This window comes from Leucoraja erinacea, chromosome 36, assembly GCF_028641065.1.
Source record: "Leucoraja erinacea ecotype New England chromosome 36, Leri_hhj_1, whole genome shotgun sequence".
Lineage (NCBI taxonomy): Eukaryota > Metazoa > Chordata > Chondrichthyes > Rajiformes > Rajidae > Leucoraja > Leucoraja erinaceus.
The window spans coordinates 10,907,569-10,926,000 of NC_073412.1; the positions used below are offsets into that span (position 1 = coordinate 10,907,569).

At 42.9% G+C, this 18,432-nt stretch overlaps 1 protein-coding gene across 1 annotated transcript in view; it reads right to left on the reverse strand.

Annotated features, from left to right (window-relative positions):
• The window catches only part of LOC129713552 (fibrillin-1-like), a 312,091-nt gene that overhangs the window by 24,613 nt on the left and 269,046 nt on the right, over window positions 1-18,432 (reverse strand). The window contains exons 58-60 of the mRNA XM_055662676.1: window positions 11,400-11,525; window positions 5,724-5,846; window positions 3,098-3,214 (exon numbers count right to left, since the gene is read on the reverse strand). Of these exons, the coding sequence (XP_055518651.1) occupies window positions 3,098-3,214; window positions 5,724-5,846; window positions 11,400-11,525 (366 nt within the window). The remainder of the gene's footprint in view (window positions 1-3,097; window positions 3,215-5,723; window positions 5,847-11,399; window positions 11,526-18,432) is intronic.

Sequence of the window (18,432 nt, forward strand, 5' to 3'; positions counted from 1 at the left end):
ACCCTTAAAAGGGTTGTATCCTTTTCCTGCATCTTACCAGTAGAATGACACTATATAGCACACGTATACTGAGAAAGTATTGCATCATTACAATATTCTGAATAGCCATGGATAATGTTAATCTTGTTTATGTTGAGTATTACTTAATTGGGATTATATTTTTAAATAGTTAATATCCGTGCTATTTTTCCAAATTTACAATATCTATAACTAAAGTTTCAATTGGATAATTCACTCTCAGGTATTGGCCAATTTAGTTAAAAAATTGTGCATTATATATCAATAGACAATGGGTGCAGGAGTGGGCCATTCGACCCTTCAATGTGATCATGGCTAATCATCCCCAAACAGTATCCCGTTCTTGCCTTCTCCCCTGACTCCGCTATTTTTAAGAGCCCTATCTAGCTCTCTTGAAAGCATCCAGAGAACCTGCCTCCACCGCATAATATCATTCAATTTTGATACTTATTTGCTTCGCCTCAGCATGCGACTCAATAGAAACAAATGATTGTTCAATGACATTACGTTACGATCAATCAATTTATAACTTTTCATAGTATAAAGTTCAAGTATTAGGTTATTATTGCAATTCTATGAAGAAAGGAAGTTCATTGGAAATATATCCATTGAAAACACCAACATTTTATAGTCAGTAGTACATTCATTACACCCAGAACACGATTCCTTTTATAAAGTGGATACTTTCAGATCCTACTGGCAATTATGACCAAAGGTCTCCATGACATCACCTCAATCTTGTAACTACCTCCTCGACATTCCCATATGAAGCACTTAAAAAAACTTTATGTGGGACATAAAATGCAAACAAATCAAAGAATAAATTAAAGTCTGAAATTTAATCCTAGGATCCAGATGAAACAAATAAATGTTATTCCCATGGTTCTCACCATCATCTAAACCCATGCAACCTTCTCCTACCTATCTATTATTCTGATTTATTATCAGCTCAAAGCAAATAAGTCCTTCAATAACTGTTCCATATTTTTTACTGAAATGTGACTCCTCCTTAGCACAATTGGCTCTGTATTGTAGATGAATCATTGTGAGTTACTGCATTTTTTTTGCACGAGACGTAACAAATTTGCTATGGTCACTATTTATTATTAGATTAAACATAAAATCAGCCAAATCAAGGGTAGTTATGCTAACCTTTAGGGAAAAAAAGTTAAATGCAAAATGTAGCCATTGTTTTAATGCCTAGAAATGAAATACTTTGAAATCTAAATCTGAAAGATGTTCAGAATTAAGTTAAAACTAAATTGGTGTGGAATTTAATCCTGGACAGAACACATGTGAACTTAACAAAAAAAAAATAATTTGAATATGTTGCTGAGATATTTGCATATCTTGATAGATGGCTTAAAAGCGGACAATATTTAAAAAAAAAGTACTTTAATCATATATACATAACATACAAATGTTTATCCCGTTCTCCAATTCATTCTTTTTTGTTCAATCTCTGTGGTTAGACTTGCAAATGAGAAATAAATAATTATGGGAGTTTGCTTATATTGATTCTGAAGATAACCTAGCTTTTATATAATATACAGACAATTTCCCACTTCAAAAATGGCAGATTTCACACAATTAACTGAAACTCCAAACTAGATTGATCACAAGCACTTCACTGTAGAGTGGCATGGTGGCACAGCGGTTGAGTTGCAACCTTATAGCACCAAAGACCCTAAGTATAGTCCTGACTACAGGTGCTGTCTGTACTGAATTTGTACGCTCCCCCTGCGATTGCGTAGGTATTCTCTGCGTGCTCCAGTTTCCTCCCACACTCCAAAGACGTACAGGTTTGTAGGTTAATGGGCTTCTGTACATTGTAAAATTGTCCCTAGTGTGTAGGACACTGCTAGTGTACAGGGTGATCGGTGTGGACTTGGTGGGCCAAAGGTCCTGTTTTCACATTATGCCTTTGGAATTCTCTGGGAGAAGGAGCAAAAATCCTCAAATTGTATTTCACTTACATTGTCAGAAGGCTATAAGGACACAGTTCCTGACAACTGGTCGTCACATGGAAACACTGGTAGTGCATTGGGAGAAACTTTGCTGCATATGATATGTTGGACCAGTGCAAGTGGCCACCACAACACACATGTCTAGATCCACACATTCTGACCAGTTTCATACTTTGTTGGAACAATATATAGTTTGACAGCAATCAGCATTTTCACCTTGCTGATTTTAAGTGGTTGTCTGATGATGTGAAACAAGATAGATATTGCATGGTCTTTGCCCTACTGAAAGATGCAAAGCTGAGTAATTTGGAATGCATCCTGTCAAGGCTCATTGATTGCCCGTATTTTTCATAGGTTTAGGCCTTGTGGACTTTCGTGTCCACAAGGTAAAGATCTTACATGGAATTACATCAATGCAAAGTCCAGACTCTTGCTGGTGCTCCCTCCTTGCACTTTACACCACCTTGGCAAACTGGTATTGCCAGGACTCCACCAACACCCGACTCTAGATGCTGTCAGGACCCAGCCCCAACAGCACTGAGATCAAATAGTGTTGAGACACTCCTTCTGAGGCCAACATCTGCAGCAGCCATTAAAACCTGGTCCCACTACTTTTGCATCCCACACTTACACTGAGGCATGTGAGTTAAGGCTGAACCTGATCTATTGGAATGCAAGGTTGCAGTGAACAGGTTTTGCATCAAAATCTGCTACTGAGAAGAAGGACCATTCGAGTGAACATAAGAACACAAATAGAAGAAGGATTAGGTCACCTGCCCCCTCAAGCCTGGATATGAATCTAGAAGCGGGTTTAGTATAAACATGATGGTTGGCATAGATAGTGGGTCCAAGGAACTATTTCTATGACTATCCAAAGGTGACAATCCTAGTATGAAACTTGACAGATTTTGTTGCACAACAGAAATAAAGTATTGAACTGTACAAAGCTATCCCTTGTTTCTGTGGTTCATCACTGATGATATTATGCTGCAGATTTTAAAGGCCAGTAGGCAGTCATCAGTCTCTCATTGCTTCATTGTATAAAAATGATCTGCAGTTTAACTTCATACCTCTTCATCTATCCTGCTCATCATCTCTCGCCAGTGACTTACCAATACATGCTGTATGATGCTGTGTGAATCCAGGAGGGCACTTACAAGTAAATCCACCAATTGTATTGACACAAAGAAACTGACAATTGTGCTGCTTTGTAGCGCATTCATCCAGATCTAGAAAAAAAACCAAGTTTAAATAATGGGGTTATGAAAGCCAAATATTTTTACTGCAGCTTATTCACCCAAAATCCAAAGAATTTTATAATGCCGCAGTGACAATTTATCATTGATAACAAAGTATTTGCATCATATTTTGAGATTGGTAATAACACAACTAATGGTCCTGGATTAACTTCATTTATGTTGGTGGTGGATCACCAACAATCAACATCTGCTTATGATTTTACTGCAAAGCACTATCAATAGTAATAAAAACGTATGTTATGAACATTTTTTGAAAATTATTTATTTTTAGAAACAATGTCAGCACTGCTCCAGTTGTTGCCATTTAAGGGAAGGGCAAGTACACAAATCTAATCTATATTTATGTCTCTGCTTACCTTAATACCGCAGACACCACTGAGCCTCATATTAATTAATAGGATTTCCATGAGAAAAATAATCTAAAAAATATACAGATCAATACACTCTAGACCTGATTTCGTTGTATAAATATCTTGAAGGCAGTAGATCTACTTGAAAGATTAAGGATTTTTAAGACCTCTTTAGAATAAGGATCCATGTTTAATTCTTCTAGTGCAGGTGTACAACCTTTTATCCGAAAGCCTTGGGACCAGACACTTCTCGGATTTCGGAATTTTTCCGATTTCGGAATGGAAGATTTTTAGCGTAGATTAGGTAGGTAGCGCGGGCGGCTTGAAAAGTCTGGAGCGGCTGCCTCCACCCCGGAGACCGGGGAATCATTGTAAATCATTGTTTAAATTTTAGTCAGTTAGTTTGGAGGGGTTTTATGTGGTGGGGGGGGTGAAGGGGGAAACTTTAATTCTTAGTCCCCTACCTGGTCGGAGAGGCGGGGAGTGGGCAATGCCTTACCGGGTCGCTGTGCAGTAAGCTCCGGAGCGCTGTGGCCGCCGACTCCCAACATCGTGGAGCTGGGGCTGCTGGCGTCCGGCCGCGGGCGGCGCCGGTTGTAGCTCCGACCCCGACGAACTCTACCGCTGGCTGCGCGGCGCTCCAAATCCAGCACCGCCCGCGGCCGGACGCCCGCAGCCCCAGCTCCGCGATGTTGGGAGTCGGTGGCCACAGCGCTGGGATACCAGCGGGGAGCGGGCAATGCCTTACCGGGTCGCCGTGCGGTAAGCTCCGGAGCGCTGTGGCCACCGACTCCCAGCATCGTGGAGCTGGGGCTGCGGGCGCTGGATTTGGAGCGTCGCGCAGCCAGGGGTAGAGTTGCCGGGGTCTGAGCTACAACCGGCGCCGCCCGCGGCCGGACGCCCGCAGCCTCAGCTCCGCGATGTTGGGAGTTGGCGGCCACAGCGCTCCGGAGCTTACTGCACGGCGACCCGGTAAGGCATTGCCCAGCTCCCCGCCTCTCCGACCAGGTAAGGGACTAAGAATTAAAGTTTCCCCCTTCACACCCCAAACTAACATTATCTTCACATAAAATCCCTCCAAACTAACTGACTCACATTTAAGCGATGATTTACAGATGTTTAAGTGTCTCCCCGGTCTCCGGGGAGGAGGCAGCCGCTACAGTAGTACAGACCTGGGTTGACTGTGGGTCGTTTCGGGTCAAGTTTGGCGCCAAACGCGAGCTTTGGTGTGCAGACGACATCCTGGAAAAAATGTCCAGTTTTCGGAGCTTTTCGGTTTTCGGAACTCCGGATAAAAGGTTGTGCACCTGTAGTTCAGTTTCAGAGCCACCTTTTTTTCATATTTCAATTCTCTTTGTATTTATAATTAGTTGATCAGAAATGTGAATTCTACCAGAGAAGGATTTTCCCTACCAAACATTTTTTATTCGTTTTTTAGAACTAGCTTAATTATGATTTTTATTTGTCAACAGTACAAAATATGTGACAATAGCATCTATTAATTACAAACTGAAGCATCGCCTACCATTGTTAACATTTTTTGGATAATTTCCCTGCATTTCCTCCTTTTGTTCACCAGTTGCATTAATATCTCGTGTGCAGGAACTACATCTGATTGAAAAAGTTGGTGTCCCAATGTATGCAAAATTATCCAATTCCAATTTTAATCTGGTTAAGATAGACACAAAATGCTGGAGTATCTCAGCGGGACAGGCAGCATCTCTGGATAGAAAGAATGGGTGACATTTCCCATCATCCATACCTTCTATCCAGAGATGCTGCCTGTGCCGTTGAGTTACTCCGGCATTTTGTGTCTATCTAAGGGAGTTAGATGTGGCCCTTGTGGCTAAAAGGATCAGGGGGTATGGAGAGAAGGCAGGGATGGGATACCGAGTTGGATCATCAGCCATGATCATATCAAATGGTGGTGCAGGCTCGTAGGGCCGAATGGCCTACTCCTGCACCTATTTTCTATGTTTCTACGTTTGGTGTAAACCAGCATCTACAGTTCCATCCTACACATTTAATTGGGTTAAATTTGATTTCAATCTGCTGAAAAATAGCAGTAAACAAAATCAAATGTATACCAGATAAGTTATTGTATTGCAAGACATTAATATTATACTCACCTTTACAACTTTTCCCATTTGCTTGCAGCAAGTATCCTCTAGGACATGAACACTGGTAGCTCCCCTCTGTGTTCTTACAGATGAAATTACAGGGTTTTGGTGCTTGTACACATTCATCAAGATCTGGCAATTCATAAGAATATAAATGATAAACCTTTTATGTACTACTAGACCAAGCGCGGACCCGTTGGGTCCCCCATTTCCATTGGGTCCACCTCCCCCAACGCAATATTCCACCACTCACGTATACACAATGCGATGTTCAGTCAAAATGGCGATCCTGGCCCTGCAAGCCTCCCCCAACTGTTTAGGCACGGCTGAGGGGCCAGCACTTATGGCATTGCTCAATTCTGTCTTTACTTCATATTCTCTATATTATCCTGTTACAGATTGACTGGATTTTACTTTCTGCCTGTTTCCTTCTCATTGCCCAAATAGCAGCATATTTTATTCTCTAAAATCACTACCCCAATCTTTGCCAACTAACACAGTGTCCTCAACTTAAAACTTAAAACAATTAAAACCTTTGTGTTTAATTCACAAACCTTACCATTTCTTCACTTTGGGAAACTCTTGTAATGCTCTGCCGTGGTGTGGCAGGTTGAATTATCAACATATCCAAGGCTAAAATGGAGATGCCTGAATTATTTTCCGATATGGGCCTCATTTGAGTTACACAAGGAAGTGCTGGCAACAGGCCAGAGATACTATACAAGACGTGGATGCTGTAAGGATGTGGACACGACTTGGAAGATCAGCATTTATTGTCCACTGCCAATTGTGCTCAATGAGATGATGGTGAACAACTGTCTTGAATGAATGGAATTATCATGGTGGATGTACTGCCACAGTGCTGTTACTTGGGTCCAGCAATAACAAAGGATTGGCAATATATATGGCAAGTGACTTGGAATAAACTCACAGGAAATGAATGGACAATTTTTATGGGTGCTTTTAAAATTCTCATGTAATTCTTTAAAATAAACCGTCAGCTTCTGGCCGTTAGCTGTTAAATGCTATGCACAGTTGAACTTCAAAGCGTGGCATTTAATTTTCATATTTAACTAACTTCCTGGCTTAATTATACTCATGGTTAGCTTGAAAGCAGAATCTATACGGTTACGCTTTTTAATCAGAAGATAATTGACTAGCGTGAAGTTGTACAATCCCTCCTCCAACTTTCGTTGATATTTTCTGTACTTCCCATTCTGCTATCTGTGACATTGCCTTCTGACCTTCAGCAGTACATTCTGGAATTCTCCCCATTTGTGCATTGTTGCTCCTTAACTTAAAAAGCCTCTTCTATAACAATGTACCCTGTTACCTATTCTAACCTTGCAGTCGTGCATTTATAAAATATCTTACTATATTTTCTATCTTGTGGATGTAACATATTTGGATGTTTTGGTAAGACTAAAAATAATGGAACATAAAATTAAAACAATATATATTCAATATAAATTAATTGAATTATTGAAGTGACTGATTCCATTGGTAATATCAAGCTTGAAAGGGTTCAGAAAAGATTTAAGAGGATGTTGCCAGCACGAGAGGATGTGAGGGAGAAATTGAGTAGGCTGGGTATCTATTCCATGGAGCGCAGGAGGATGAGGGGGTATCTTACAGAGGTGTACAAAATTGTGAGAGGAATAGATTGGGTATATGCACAGAGTATCTTGCCCAGAGTAGGGGAATCAAGGACCAGAGGACATAGGTTCAAGGTGAAGGGGAAAAGATTGAATAGGAATCTGAGGGGTAATTCTTGTGGGTGTATGGAACAAGCTGCCAGAGGAGTTAGTTGAGGCTGGGACTATCCCATCGTTTAAACAACAGTTAGACAGGTACATGGATAGGACAGGTTTGGAGGGATATGGACCAAGCACAGGCAAGTGGGACTAGTGTAGCTGGGACATTGTTGGCCGGTGTGGGCAAGTTGGGCCGAATGGCCTGTTTCCACACTGTATAACTCTATGATTCAATAAGTTTCAATATTATATTCAAAAATAAATGGCTACAATTCATCACATGGCAAATTAAGTTCCTCATTACTGCAACCATTATTATTTTACCCTATCAGGTCAAGGCGTTGCCTTGCAACTGGTACTATGTAGTCCAGTTCAACCTGTGGGACATGCTCATTCTTCATGGAAAGTATGGTTTGGCGAGCCAGGCGGAAGAGATCTTTATGAACCAACGGCTGGAAAGGCGACGCAGCAACGCACTGTGGAATGTGAAGGGCTAGTCAGAACACTAAAGATGACATAGCCATCCATTGCAGCTAATAAGTCTCTATCTGTGATTAATTTTCATACCACTGGTCTCTGACTTCTGCGGGTGAGATTGTGGGGTTGTTACAGTGCAATTGCTTCTCCACCTTAAACTCATTCATGCACAGGTTTTTGTGCAGTCTCTTCTCCACACAATCCTGTGGCAATGGGCTAAGAGCAAAGCGACGTCGTAGTTCCGAACCTGTACGTAGGCGGCCTATGGACCACTGGTCACTCTTCTTTGCTCCAGGGTGGCAGCCCCCATCAGGACAGCATTGCTCACCCTAGTAAGGGAGGGGACTAGAAAAGGTGTCCTAAACATTACCTGCCATCAACAAACTGGCCAGCGAGCCACAGCCAGCAGTTTAACCTCACCTGCGGTCAAAACTATAAACAAAAAAAGAAACTCATCTTGGCCATATGGAATGTACACACTCTCATGGACAGAGACACCACAGCAAGGCCCCAGGGAACTGGCTCGGCACAGGATCGACATTGCTGCTCTCCGCGAAACGTGTTTCGCCGATGAAGGATCAGTCTGTGAACCAATGGGTGGTTACACGTTCTTCTGGAAAGAAGAACGAAGATCGGATCCATGGGGTTGGCCTGGCTATAAGGACATCCCTCTTACAACAGATGCTGGATCTTCCTACAGGAAGATGAACGTCTCATGAAGCTTTGTCTCCCCTCGCCTCTTCTCGCAACCTGACTATCATAAACGCTTATGCCCAGGTGATGGAACCTCACGGCATTGGTAAGATGAATGGAAACGGTCTACTCCTCCTGAGTATGTGTGCAGAAAATTACCTCACCATCACCAACTTCAGAATGGCCAACAAGTACAAGACCACGTGGATGCATCCCAGGTTCAAGCAATGGCATCTCATCGACTATGTCATTGTCCGTAAGCGGAACATCCGTGACATTAAGATAACCAGGGCCTTGCTGGAAGCTGAGCATTGGACAGGTCACAGATTGGTCAGGTCAATTTTCAACCTGCACATCTCTCCCACAGCGTAAGACATCTAAGCTTCTCCGTGCATCATTCAACATCGAGAAGCTCAAACGGCCAGACATCACTGAGAAGTACCAGTCCCAGCTGGACAACAACCGGACTGCTCATGGACCACTGACAGGCGACCCAACTGAAAAGTAGAACCAGTTCAAAAAGCTGATGAGAGTCAGCTAAGGAAGTGCTTGGACGCAAGCAGCGAGTGCACCAGGACTGGTTTGATGTAAACAATGATGAAATAACCAAACTCCTGGAGGAGAAACACAAGGCGTTCATCGAGTGGCAGAACGACGTATCCTCCATCTCCAAAAAGAATCACTTCAAACACCTGCAGAGCAAGGCACAGAAGGAGCTACGAGAGATGCAAGACAGCTGGTGGGCGAGTAAAGCTGATGAATTTCAACATTACGCAGACACAAACAACTCTAAGCAGTTTTACAGCTTGATCACGGCTTTGTCTGGTCCACCCAAGATGACCTCCTCCCCCCCCCCCCCCACCCCCTTGCAGCTGACGGCAAAACCCTGCTCAAGGATAAAAGCAGCATCTCAGACAGATGGAGAGAACACTTCGCTGATCTCCTCAATAGACCCTCTGCTGTTGACCCAGTCGCTGTCGACCAGATCCCACAAAAGCCTACACTTGACGACCTTGACCTCCACCAATCTTTGGAAGAGACTGAGAACGCCATCAGTCAAACCAGCACAGGCAAGGCATCAGGCACGGATGGAATTCCTATTGAACTCTACAAAGCAGCAGGTCCTGAGACACTAGACACCTTCCACAACATCTTGTCCAGCATCTGGGAGACAGAAAGTATGCTACAGCTGTTGTCTCCTTGTTCAAAAGCAAAGATAGCAAAGCTGACTGTGGCAACTACCGAGGCATCTCCTTGTTGTCCGTCGCTGGAAAGATACTGACCTGTGTCATTCTCAACCGCTGAATCAATACGGTCGCGGAGTCAAGCTTGCTGGAGTCTCAGTGTGGTTTCAGACCTGGTCGCAGCACTGCTAATATGATCTTCACGGTGAGACGGATCCAGGAAAAATGCATCGAGCAGAAGATGGACCTCTACTCAGTCTTCGTCGACTTGCAAAGCCCTTTGACACGGTCAACCAGGAGGCTCTGTGATTGATACTTCACAAGCTCGGCTGCCCAAGAAAGTTCATCCAGATCATCCGCCTCTTCCATGATGGCATGACAGGAACAGTTCTGGTCAATGGCAAAACACCTGCACCTTTCGACATCTCTAATGGAGTGAAGCAAGGCTGCTTTTTGGCTCCTGTATTCTTCAACCTCTTCTTTGGCTGCGTCCTGAGTCACGAACTCCAGGACCTCGACCTTGGCGTGTACCTGAAGTACCGTCTGGATGGATCTCTCTTTGACTTGCGACGACTGAACGACAAAACCAAGACGCAAGTACGGCTTATTCTCAAAGCCCTTTTTTGCGAATGACTGCATCCTCATGGCTCATGAGGAGTCTGACCTCCAGTTCATTGTGACCAAATTTGCGGAAGCAACACAGGCTTTTGGTCTCACAATCAGCCTCAGCAAAACGGAAGTCATCCACCAGAACTCGCCAGAATTGACAGCACACAGCTGAAAGCCGTTGCCTCCTTCAAATACTTGGGAAGTGTAATATCATCTGATGGTTCCCTAGACAAAGAAATCTCAACGAGAATCAGCAAAGCCAGTCAAGCATTTGGACGACTGCGTACACGAGTGTTGAACCACCACAACATCAAGCTGTCAACTAAACTCAAGGTCCACAAAGCAGTTGAGCTTTCCAGCCTGCTCTATGGCTGTGAAACATGGACCTTGCATAGGAATCACATCCATCAAATTGAAAAGTTCCATATGCGCTCGTTACGGTCCATCATGGGCATTCGCTGGCAGGACAAAGTGCCCTACCTAGAAGTATTAGACAGTTCCAGCTTCACAAGCATCGAGACAATGATCACGTCATCAGGATAGATGAAACCCGCAAGCCTTGACAGGTTTTCTATGCGTGCTCTCCCAGGGACAAAGGAACTGTAGGCATCCCAGGAAGCGGTACAAAGATTGCGCCAAGGACCATCTCCACTATTGTGGTCTTGCGCCGAAGCAACTGGATGCCTGCGTCAGCGACAGAACACACTGGCGCGCAGCACTGTGAACAGCAGCCAGCAGCTTCGAGGAGCTCCGCCTTGAGCGACTTACCAAAGCCAGGGAGAGGAGGAAGGCTGCTGCCTAGAACCCGCCAGCGATGATCTTCATCTCCCCCCATTGCCCTCGAGTGTAAGGATCACGGATTGGACTCGTGAGCCATGTCAGAACTTGCCAGAATTGAGATTGCACAACCCACCGTCGTCGTTACCGACGGGCCACCACCACCCACAATTTTATTTTAAAATACTTACCCACACAGGATGTTCCAGTGAGGCCTGTGGTGTATCCAGTCTTGCACAGACACCGATATGACCCAACAGTATTAATGCACTGTCCATTCTGGCATGTGTTTGCAAGGACTCGGCATTCATCAATATCTGAAAGAAAACAAAATATTAATGAAAGTAACTCCATATATTTCGGTTTCTCTAAAACTAAAAACGAAAACAATATCATAAGACAGAGCTAAAATATATATTTTTCTCATTTTCTTCATCGGTATTGATTTTTAATATGCCAGAGTTCCAAAGTAGTTGCCTTCATATTGCCGTCATCACTAATTATTAATTTTCCTTCTGAGTTAAAGCAGTAATGGCTGACAGGATAATAGACTGTGATTTATCCCGAGTCCAAGCCTGTTCTAAGAACACCCAATATCTAGGTAGGTTCACTCACCTGTAAAAGTTGTGTTCTTATAGAATTATACCAGACATAAATCACTGTTACATAATAAGACATCTAAAATAATCAAATGGTACAGATGCAAAAACGAACATTTATTGGGAATTTTGAAGTGATGTTCCTTATATTAAAAATTTTGTATGTTTCCGAAACCAGTACATGGTGAAACTAAAATGTATAAAAATGGTCTTTATTAAAATCTGACAATGTGCACTTTAACTACATGTAATTTTTTTTCTATTACAAATCTCAAATTGTGGAGTACAGAGGCAAATAAATAAATGATGGGTCTTTGTCCCAAACATTATGGAGGGCACAGTATCTTGTGTGATTTGGCCCAATGGAAACTTGCAGCACGGAGCTGGTGTTAGCTCTCACAGAAAGGCACTGCTACAATGTAATAGAGACATGTATGTGGGGGTGCGGTGAAGGAAGGACAAAATAATTTTGCCACAAATAAAGCTGAGAAGATATTTCAATATTTTAAATATTCAAAAGCTTTCCGAACCGATAAAATCCATCTAAAATATGAAAAATAAAATAGAAACGCTTAATATACTGTAATTAAATACATCTGAAGGATTTTTAAAATAAAAATCGAAATCAATTATTCCCTACCAATGTTTCTCACAGCCAGCCCCACCCCCCCCCCCCCTCATTGAAATCAATGGAAAAGCAGTCCATGTAGAGGTCTGTGAGGATTCCTCACTGAAAATGATTGGGAAATTACAGCAATTTCTGGCTCCCACGTTGGATTTCATGAGGGTTATGCCATTAGAATGCATTCCAAAAAAGAATGAATTATTATCTGCAACCTCATGGCTCATATTTTTTCTGTAATTCTCCTAAATATCTGATCCAATACAGTTGTATAATGTATGTCTTGTGTATACATCTGGCCATATCACAACCAAGTAATGCAGGATGATCCGTGAGGTATGACTAGATATATTCTACAAACTGCTATCTTATCAATATTATTCCTCTGTGCACCAATAGAATCACAATAGCATGGATCCAATACCATTCTAAAAAAGCGTATCATCTAACACCAATTACTTGATTTGATGAGACTTCACTGAACATTGCCTAGTGCAAGAAGTTTGGTATTCATAGTCATACAGTGTGGAAACAGGCCCTTCGGCCCAACTTGCCCACAATATCCTAGCTACACTAGTCTCACTTGTCTGCGGTTGGTCCATATCCTTCCAAACCTGTCCTATTCATGTACCTGTCTAACATTTTCTTCAACGTTGGGATAGTCCCAGCTTCAACTACCTCATCTGGCAGCTTCTTCCATACACCCACCTCCCTTTAGGTGAAAATGTTACCCCTCAGATTCCTATTAAATATTTTCCCCTTCATCTTGAACCTATGTCCTCAGGTCCTGGATTGCCCTACTCTGGGCAAGAGACTCTTTGCATCTAGCCGATTTATTCAATAGACAATAGGTGCAGGAGTAGGCCATTCGACTCTTCAAGCCAGCATCGCCATTCAATGTGATCATGGGTGATCATCCCCAATCAGTACCCTGTTCCTGCCTTCTCCCGATGTCCCTATCTAGCTCTCTCTTGAAAGTGATCAGGGAACCAGTCTCTACCGCCCTCTGAGGCAGAGAATTCCACAGACTCACAACTCTCTGTGTGATAAAGTGTTTCCTCATCTCCGTTCTAAATGGCTTACCCCTTATTCTTAACCTGGTTCTGGACTTCCCCAACCTCGGGAACATGTTTCCTGCCTCTAGCGTTCCAAACATTAATAATCTTATATGTTTCAATAAGATCCCTTTGCATCCTTCTAAACTCCAGAATATACAAGCCCAGCCACAGTCCCGCCATCCTGGGAATTAACCTTGTAAACCTATGCTGCACTAATAACAATAATGTCCTTCCTCAAATTAGGGGACCAAAACTGCACACAATACTCCAGGTGTTGTCTCACTAGGGCCCTATACAACTGCAGAAGGACCTCTTTGCTCCTGTACTGAACTCCTCTTGTTATGAAGGCTATTCGCTTTCTTCACTGCCTGCTGTACCTGCATGCTTACTTTCATTGACTGATGATCAAGGACCCCCTAGCTCCCGTTGTACTTCCCTTTTCCCAACTTGACACCATTTAGATAATAATCTGCCTTCCTGTTTTTGCTGCCAAATGCAAACCTCACATTTATCCACATTATACTGTACCTGCCATGCATGTGCCCACTCACCCAAGTCACCCTTTCAAGCTTGACAATATCGTTCCTTTAACATGCTGCGCAGAACTGAACCCAATATTCTAAATTCGGTCTCACCACCATCTTATACAACTGCAACATGACCTCCCAACGTCCATACTCCATACTCTGATGAAAGCCAAAGTGCCAAAAGTGTTTGTGACCACCTTATCTACCTGCGACTCGACCGTCAAGGAACCATGCACCTGTACTCCTAGAAAACTCTGCTCTACAACACTATTTACTGTGTAGGTCCTGCCCTTGTTCGACGTCCCAAAATGCAATACCTCACACCTTTCTGTATTAAATTCCATCAACCATTCCTCCGCCCACTTGGCCAATCGATCCAGATCCTGCTGTAATCTTCGACAACCATCTTCACTATCTGAAAAACCACTAACTTTTGTATCATCACAATCAGGAAATTTGCTAATCGTATCATCAGCAAATTTGCTAATCTTATCATTAGCAAATTTGCTAATCTTATGTAGGATTAGTGTAAATGGGTTGGTACTGGTTGGATTTGGGGGCTGAAGGCCCAAAGCCCATCTATGACACTGCATTCCTTAATCTGACAGACAAACTTGTTAGATTCTTCACTCTGTGTTAATCACATTGTTAAGTACGAATCAAGCATAGTTGCAGGCAGTGCTTTTTTTTGTAGACAAAAAGGTGCCACAATGCATATCGTTCCTTACTGTTGATATCTATGGTTGATTGCCGTCCTATAAGCTGCTAGAGATGTTTAACAGCCTGACCACTTAATGTAATTAATACATTTCATTTTTTAAAGTTTAGTAATCTTATTGAAATATAAAAAATCTCCCAAAATTGAAAATCTAGTTTTATCTTTTTATAGATGCTGGTACTATCACAAATTAAGCACTGATTGCATGTCAGATATTTTGTGTTGGGACTCAAGAAAATTTGCATTGTGACCTGCATCATCCCATTTTTTCTCTTTTGTTTCTCAAGGCAAGCTACTTGAAATCAACTGGAATCTAGTGGAACTTAAGCTAACAGGCACCACAGAATACCTTTATCACAATAAAACCAGAAAATGCTGAAGATACTCAGTAGGCTAGGTAGCATTTGTGGAGGGAGAAACAAGGAAGTGTTTCAACTCACAGATCCTTTATTGGAGTTGTTTATTGATCTGAGACATCTCTCTCTCAACAAATGCTGCTTAACCTGCTGAGTGTTCCCAAAATAAAGACTCAAGAGCTATCCTCATATTTTACTTGGGTCGCTTACAACTGAGCAGTATGAACGTTGAATTCTCTCATTTTAAGTAACTTCTATTTACATTGCACTCTCCTTCCCCCTCTGCCCCCTAGGTTGTTTAACCAATTTCTTAGCTCACCACATTGTATCCCTCGAGTTCACACCTTCACTGCCAACAATTTGCCCACCAGGGCATCACACTGCCTGAGGTAATTTGTGGCTGGCCCTCGTTGGTCCTGGTCTTTTCTTGCCTCCAGCTCTTCACCCCCTCACCCCCACCCTCTACTTTTAGTCTGAAGTAGGGTCCCAACTCGAAACGTCGCCTATCCTTTTTCTCCAGACATGCTGCCTGACCCTCTGAGTTACTACAGCACTTTGTCCAACAACGGGCAAGATAAATAAGTTAGGGTGTGAATGGGAAGGGGATCTGAAATGATATGCCACTGGAAGCTCCAAGTAGATGGCCATTGCGGACAATTTGCATGTAGACAGGTGGCACGTCATTTCAACTCCCCTTCCCATTCCTACACCAACCTGTCTGTTCCCAGCCTTCTCTTCTGCCAACAGCATTTGGCTAGCTTAATGTTATGAAAAACAATTTTCCAATTCCCTGTTTGTTCCCCCCAGTCACTTTCAATCCTGGGTCTCTTTCTCTTTGTTGACATTTTCTATCCCTTAACCCCCCCCCCCCCCCCCCCCCCCCCCAATGCCTACACTAGCTCCAATTGCTCCTCTACCTGGGTTTGTACTCCCATGGTTCACTTTCCTATCTCCTCCTCCACCTGATTTCATCTGCCCATCACCCATCCCTTATCCAATTTTACCCATTCCTTCCCCCCTCTGCCAGCTGGTTCCATCTGCCTTTTTTCTTTTCCTACGATTCCTCCATCTACCTAACATCCTCCCCTCATCAGGTTTCACCTCTCACCTACCAGTCTATCCCACCCCTTTTGCCAGTGTTTTTTCTACTTTCTGCTTTAATTTTAGATTTTCAGTACATTGTTTTTTTGTGCTTTTAGTAGATTGTGATTTTATTGAAATCTAACCACTGCTTCTGGCAGCACAAATACACATAAGCTGAGATTTTAAATAGTAAGCTTCAGAAGTACAAAGCAAGAAGCACGTGTTAGGAACAGCTAGTGGATGGAGCAGTGTGAAGTTGATGTTGGAAGGCTACTGTTGTTGGTCTTCGTCAGTTGTTAAGAATGGAAATTTGGATCCCAATGTGCCAGTTTTAAAAATAATTTTGCTTATGGGCAAATTCTACTTCAAACATACTTTGATCTTCTGTTAGATCTAGAAAGAGCAGAGTTGCCAATTCCCATAAATGTGAAGACAAAATTAATTCCATAATTTCGAGCAGCTCAGCTTTCAGCCAAAACGTAACTAATCTTGTGTATTTAGTTTTAATAAACAGGCTGCAAGTACAGCTGGTGTATATCGTAAACTGTAATATTTTGTGTATTAGACAATGTGGCCTTGGTTGGCATCGGCTCTAAAGTTCTAATGAACCTCTTGCATGGTCAGTGCAATTGCAAAGAATGCCACGGAAATCAAATCTATAATTTCTGATGTTGTTGAAGCTGGAAGCTAGCAATCTAAGCATTGTCCCACAAATGTCCTTTATCCTGGAATAAGAGTGAGAAAAGATGCTACCAGCTAAAATACAAAAGATATTAAAAGTAATAGATGACTCACATGAACTATAATCTCCAAATATTAATTTGTTTCAATTGAAATGAATTATTTTCTCAAATATAGATAAATCTTTAGGAATGAATGCATGCTGCTTTCTGTCAATAAACTACATCTACTAAAGTAGTTGCATTCAGTGTGTGCATGTGTATACATACACTGAACTTCTTTTCTTCTCCCGTTATGTACTATGTTTACATATTCTGTTGTGCTGCAGCAAATAAGAATGTCATTGTCCTATCTGGGGCACATGACAAAAAAACACTCTTGATTCTAACATGGTCTGAAAAAACGTATCCTAAAATTTTCATAATGCTGAGATGGTTTGAGCCACTAAACCAGCCATAGACCTTTTTATTTTAAACTGCCGGCGGGACATCAAACGCCTCAACTTCTCCACTCCCTGTCTCACTCTAACCTCTCCCTTCCTGAACGTACAGCCCTCCACTCACTCTGCAACAACCTGAACAACACTGATCTAACCCGCCGACAAGGGAGGTGCTGTGGTAGTCTGGTGCGCTGATCTCTACAAGGCTGAGGCCACGTGCTAACTCTTAGACACCTCCTCCTACTTAACCTTGGACCGTGACCCCACAGACGAGCACCAGGTCACTATCTCTAGCACCATCACTGACTTCATCAACTCTGGCTCCCTGCCCTCCCAAGCCTCCAATCTCATCATTCCACAGCCCCGCACGGCCCAATTTTACCTTCTCCCAAAATTCACAAACCTGATTGTCCTGGCAGACCCATTGTTTCTGCCTGTTCGTGTCCTACCGAACTTATTACCACATACCTCAACTCCATCCTATCCCCCCAGGTTAAATCCCTCCCTACCTATGTTCAAGACACCTCACACGCTCTTCGTCGACTTCAGGAATTCCATTTTCTAGGCCCCCATTCCCTCATCTTCACCATAGATGTCCAGTCACTCTACACCTCCATCCCCCACCAGGAGGGTCTCAAAGCCCTCCATTTCTTCCTCGACCGGAGAACCAACCAATCCCCGTCTACTGATACTCTCCTCCGCCTAGCGGAGCTGGTCCTTACCCAAAATAACTTTTCGTTTGACTCCTCCTATTTCCTCCAAATACAAGGCGTAGTAGCTATGGGCACGCGCATGGACCATAGCTATGCCTGCCTCTTTGTAGGGTACGTCGAACAATCCTTGTTTGAGAGTAACCCTGGCCCTATCCCTGAACTCTACCTCCGCTATATCGACAACTACATTGGTGCTACATCCTGCACCCACATACAACTCACAGACTTCATCCATTTCATCACTAACTTCCATTCGGCACTCAGATACACCTGGACCATTTCTTGACCTCACTAGCACCATTGCAGGTGATAGGCTCCTGACTGACATCCACTATAAACCCACTGACTTCCATGGCTATCTGGACTACACTTCTTCCTACCCTGCTTCCTGTAAGAACTCCATACCTTACTCCCAATTACGTCTATGC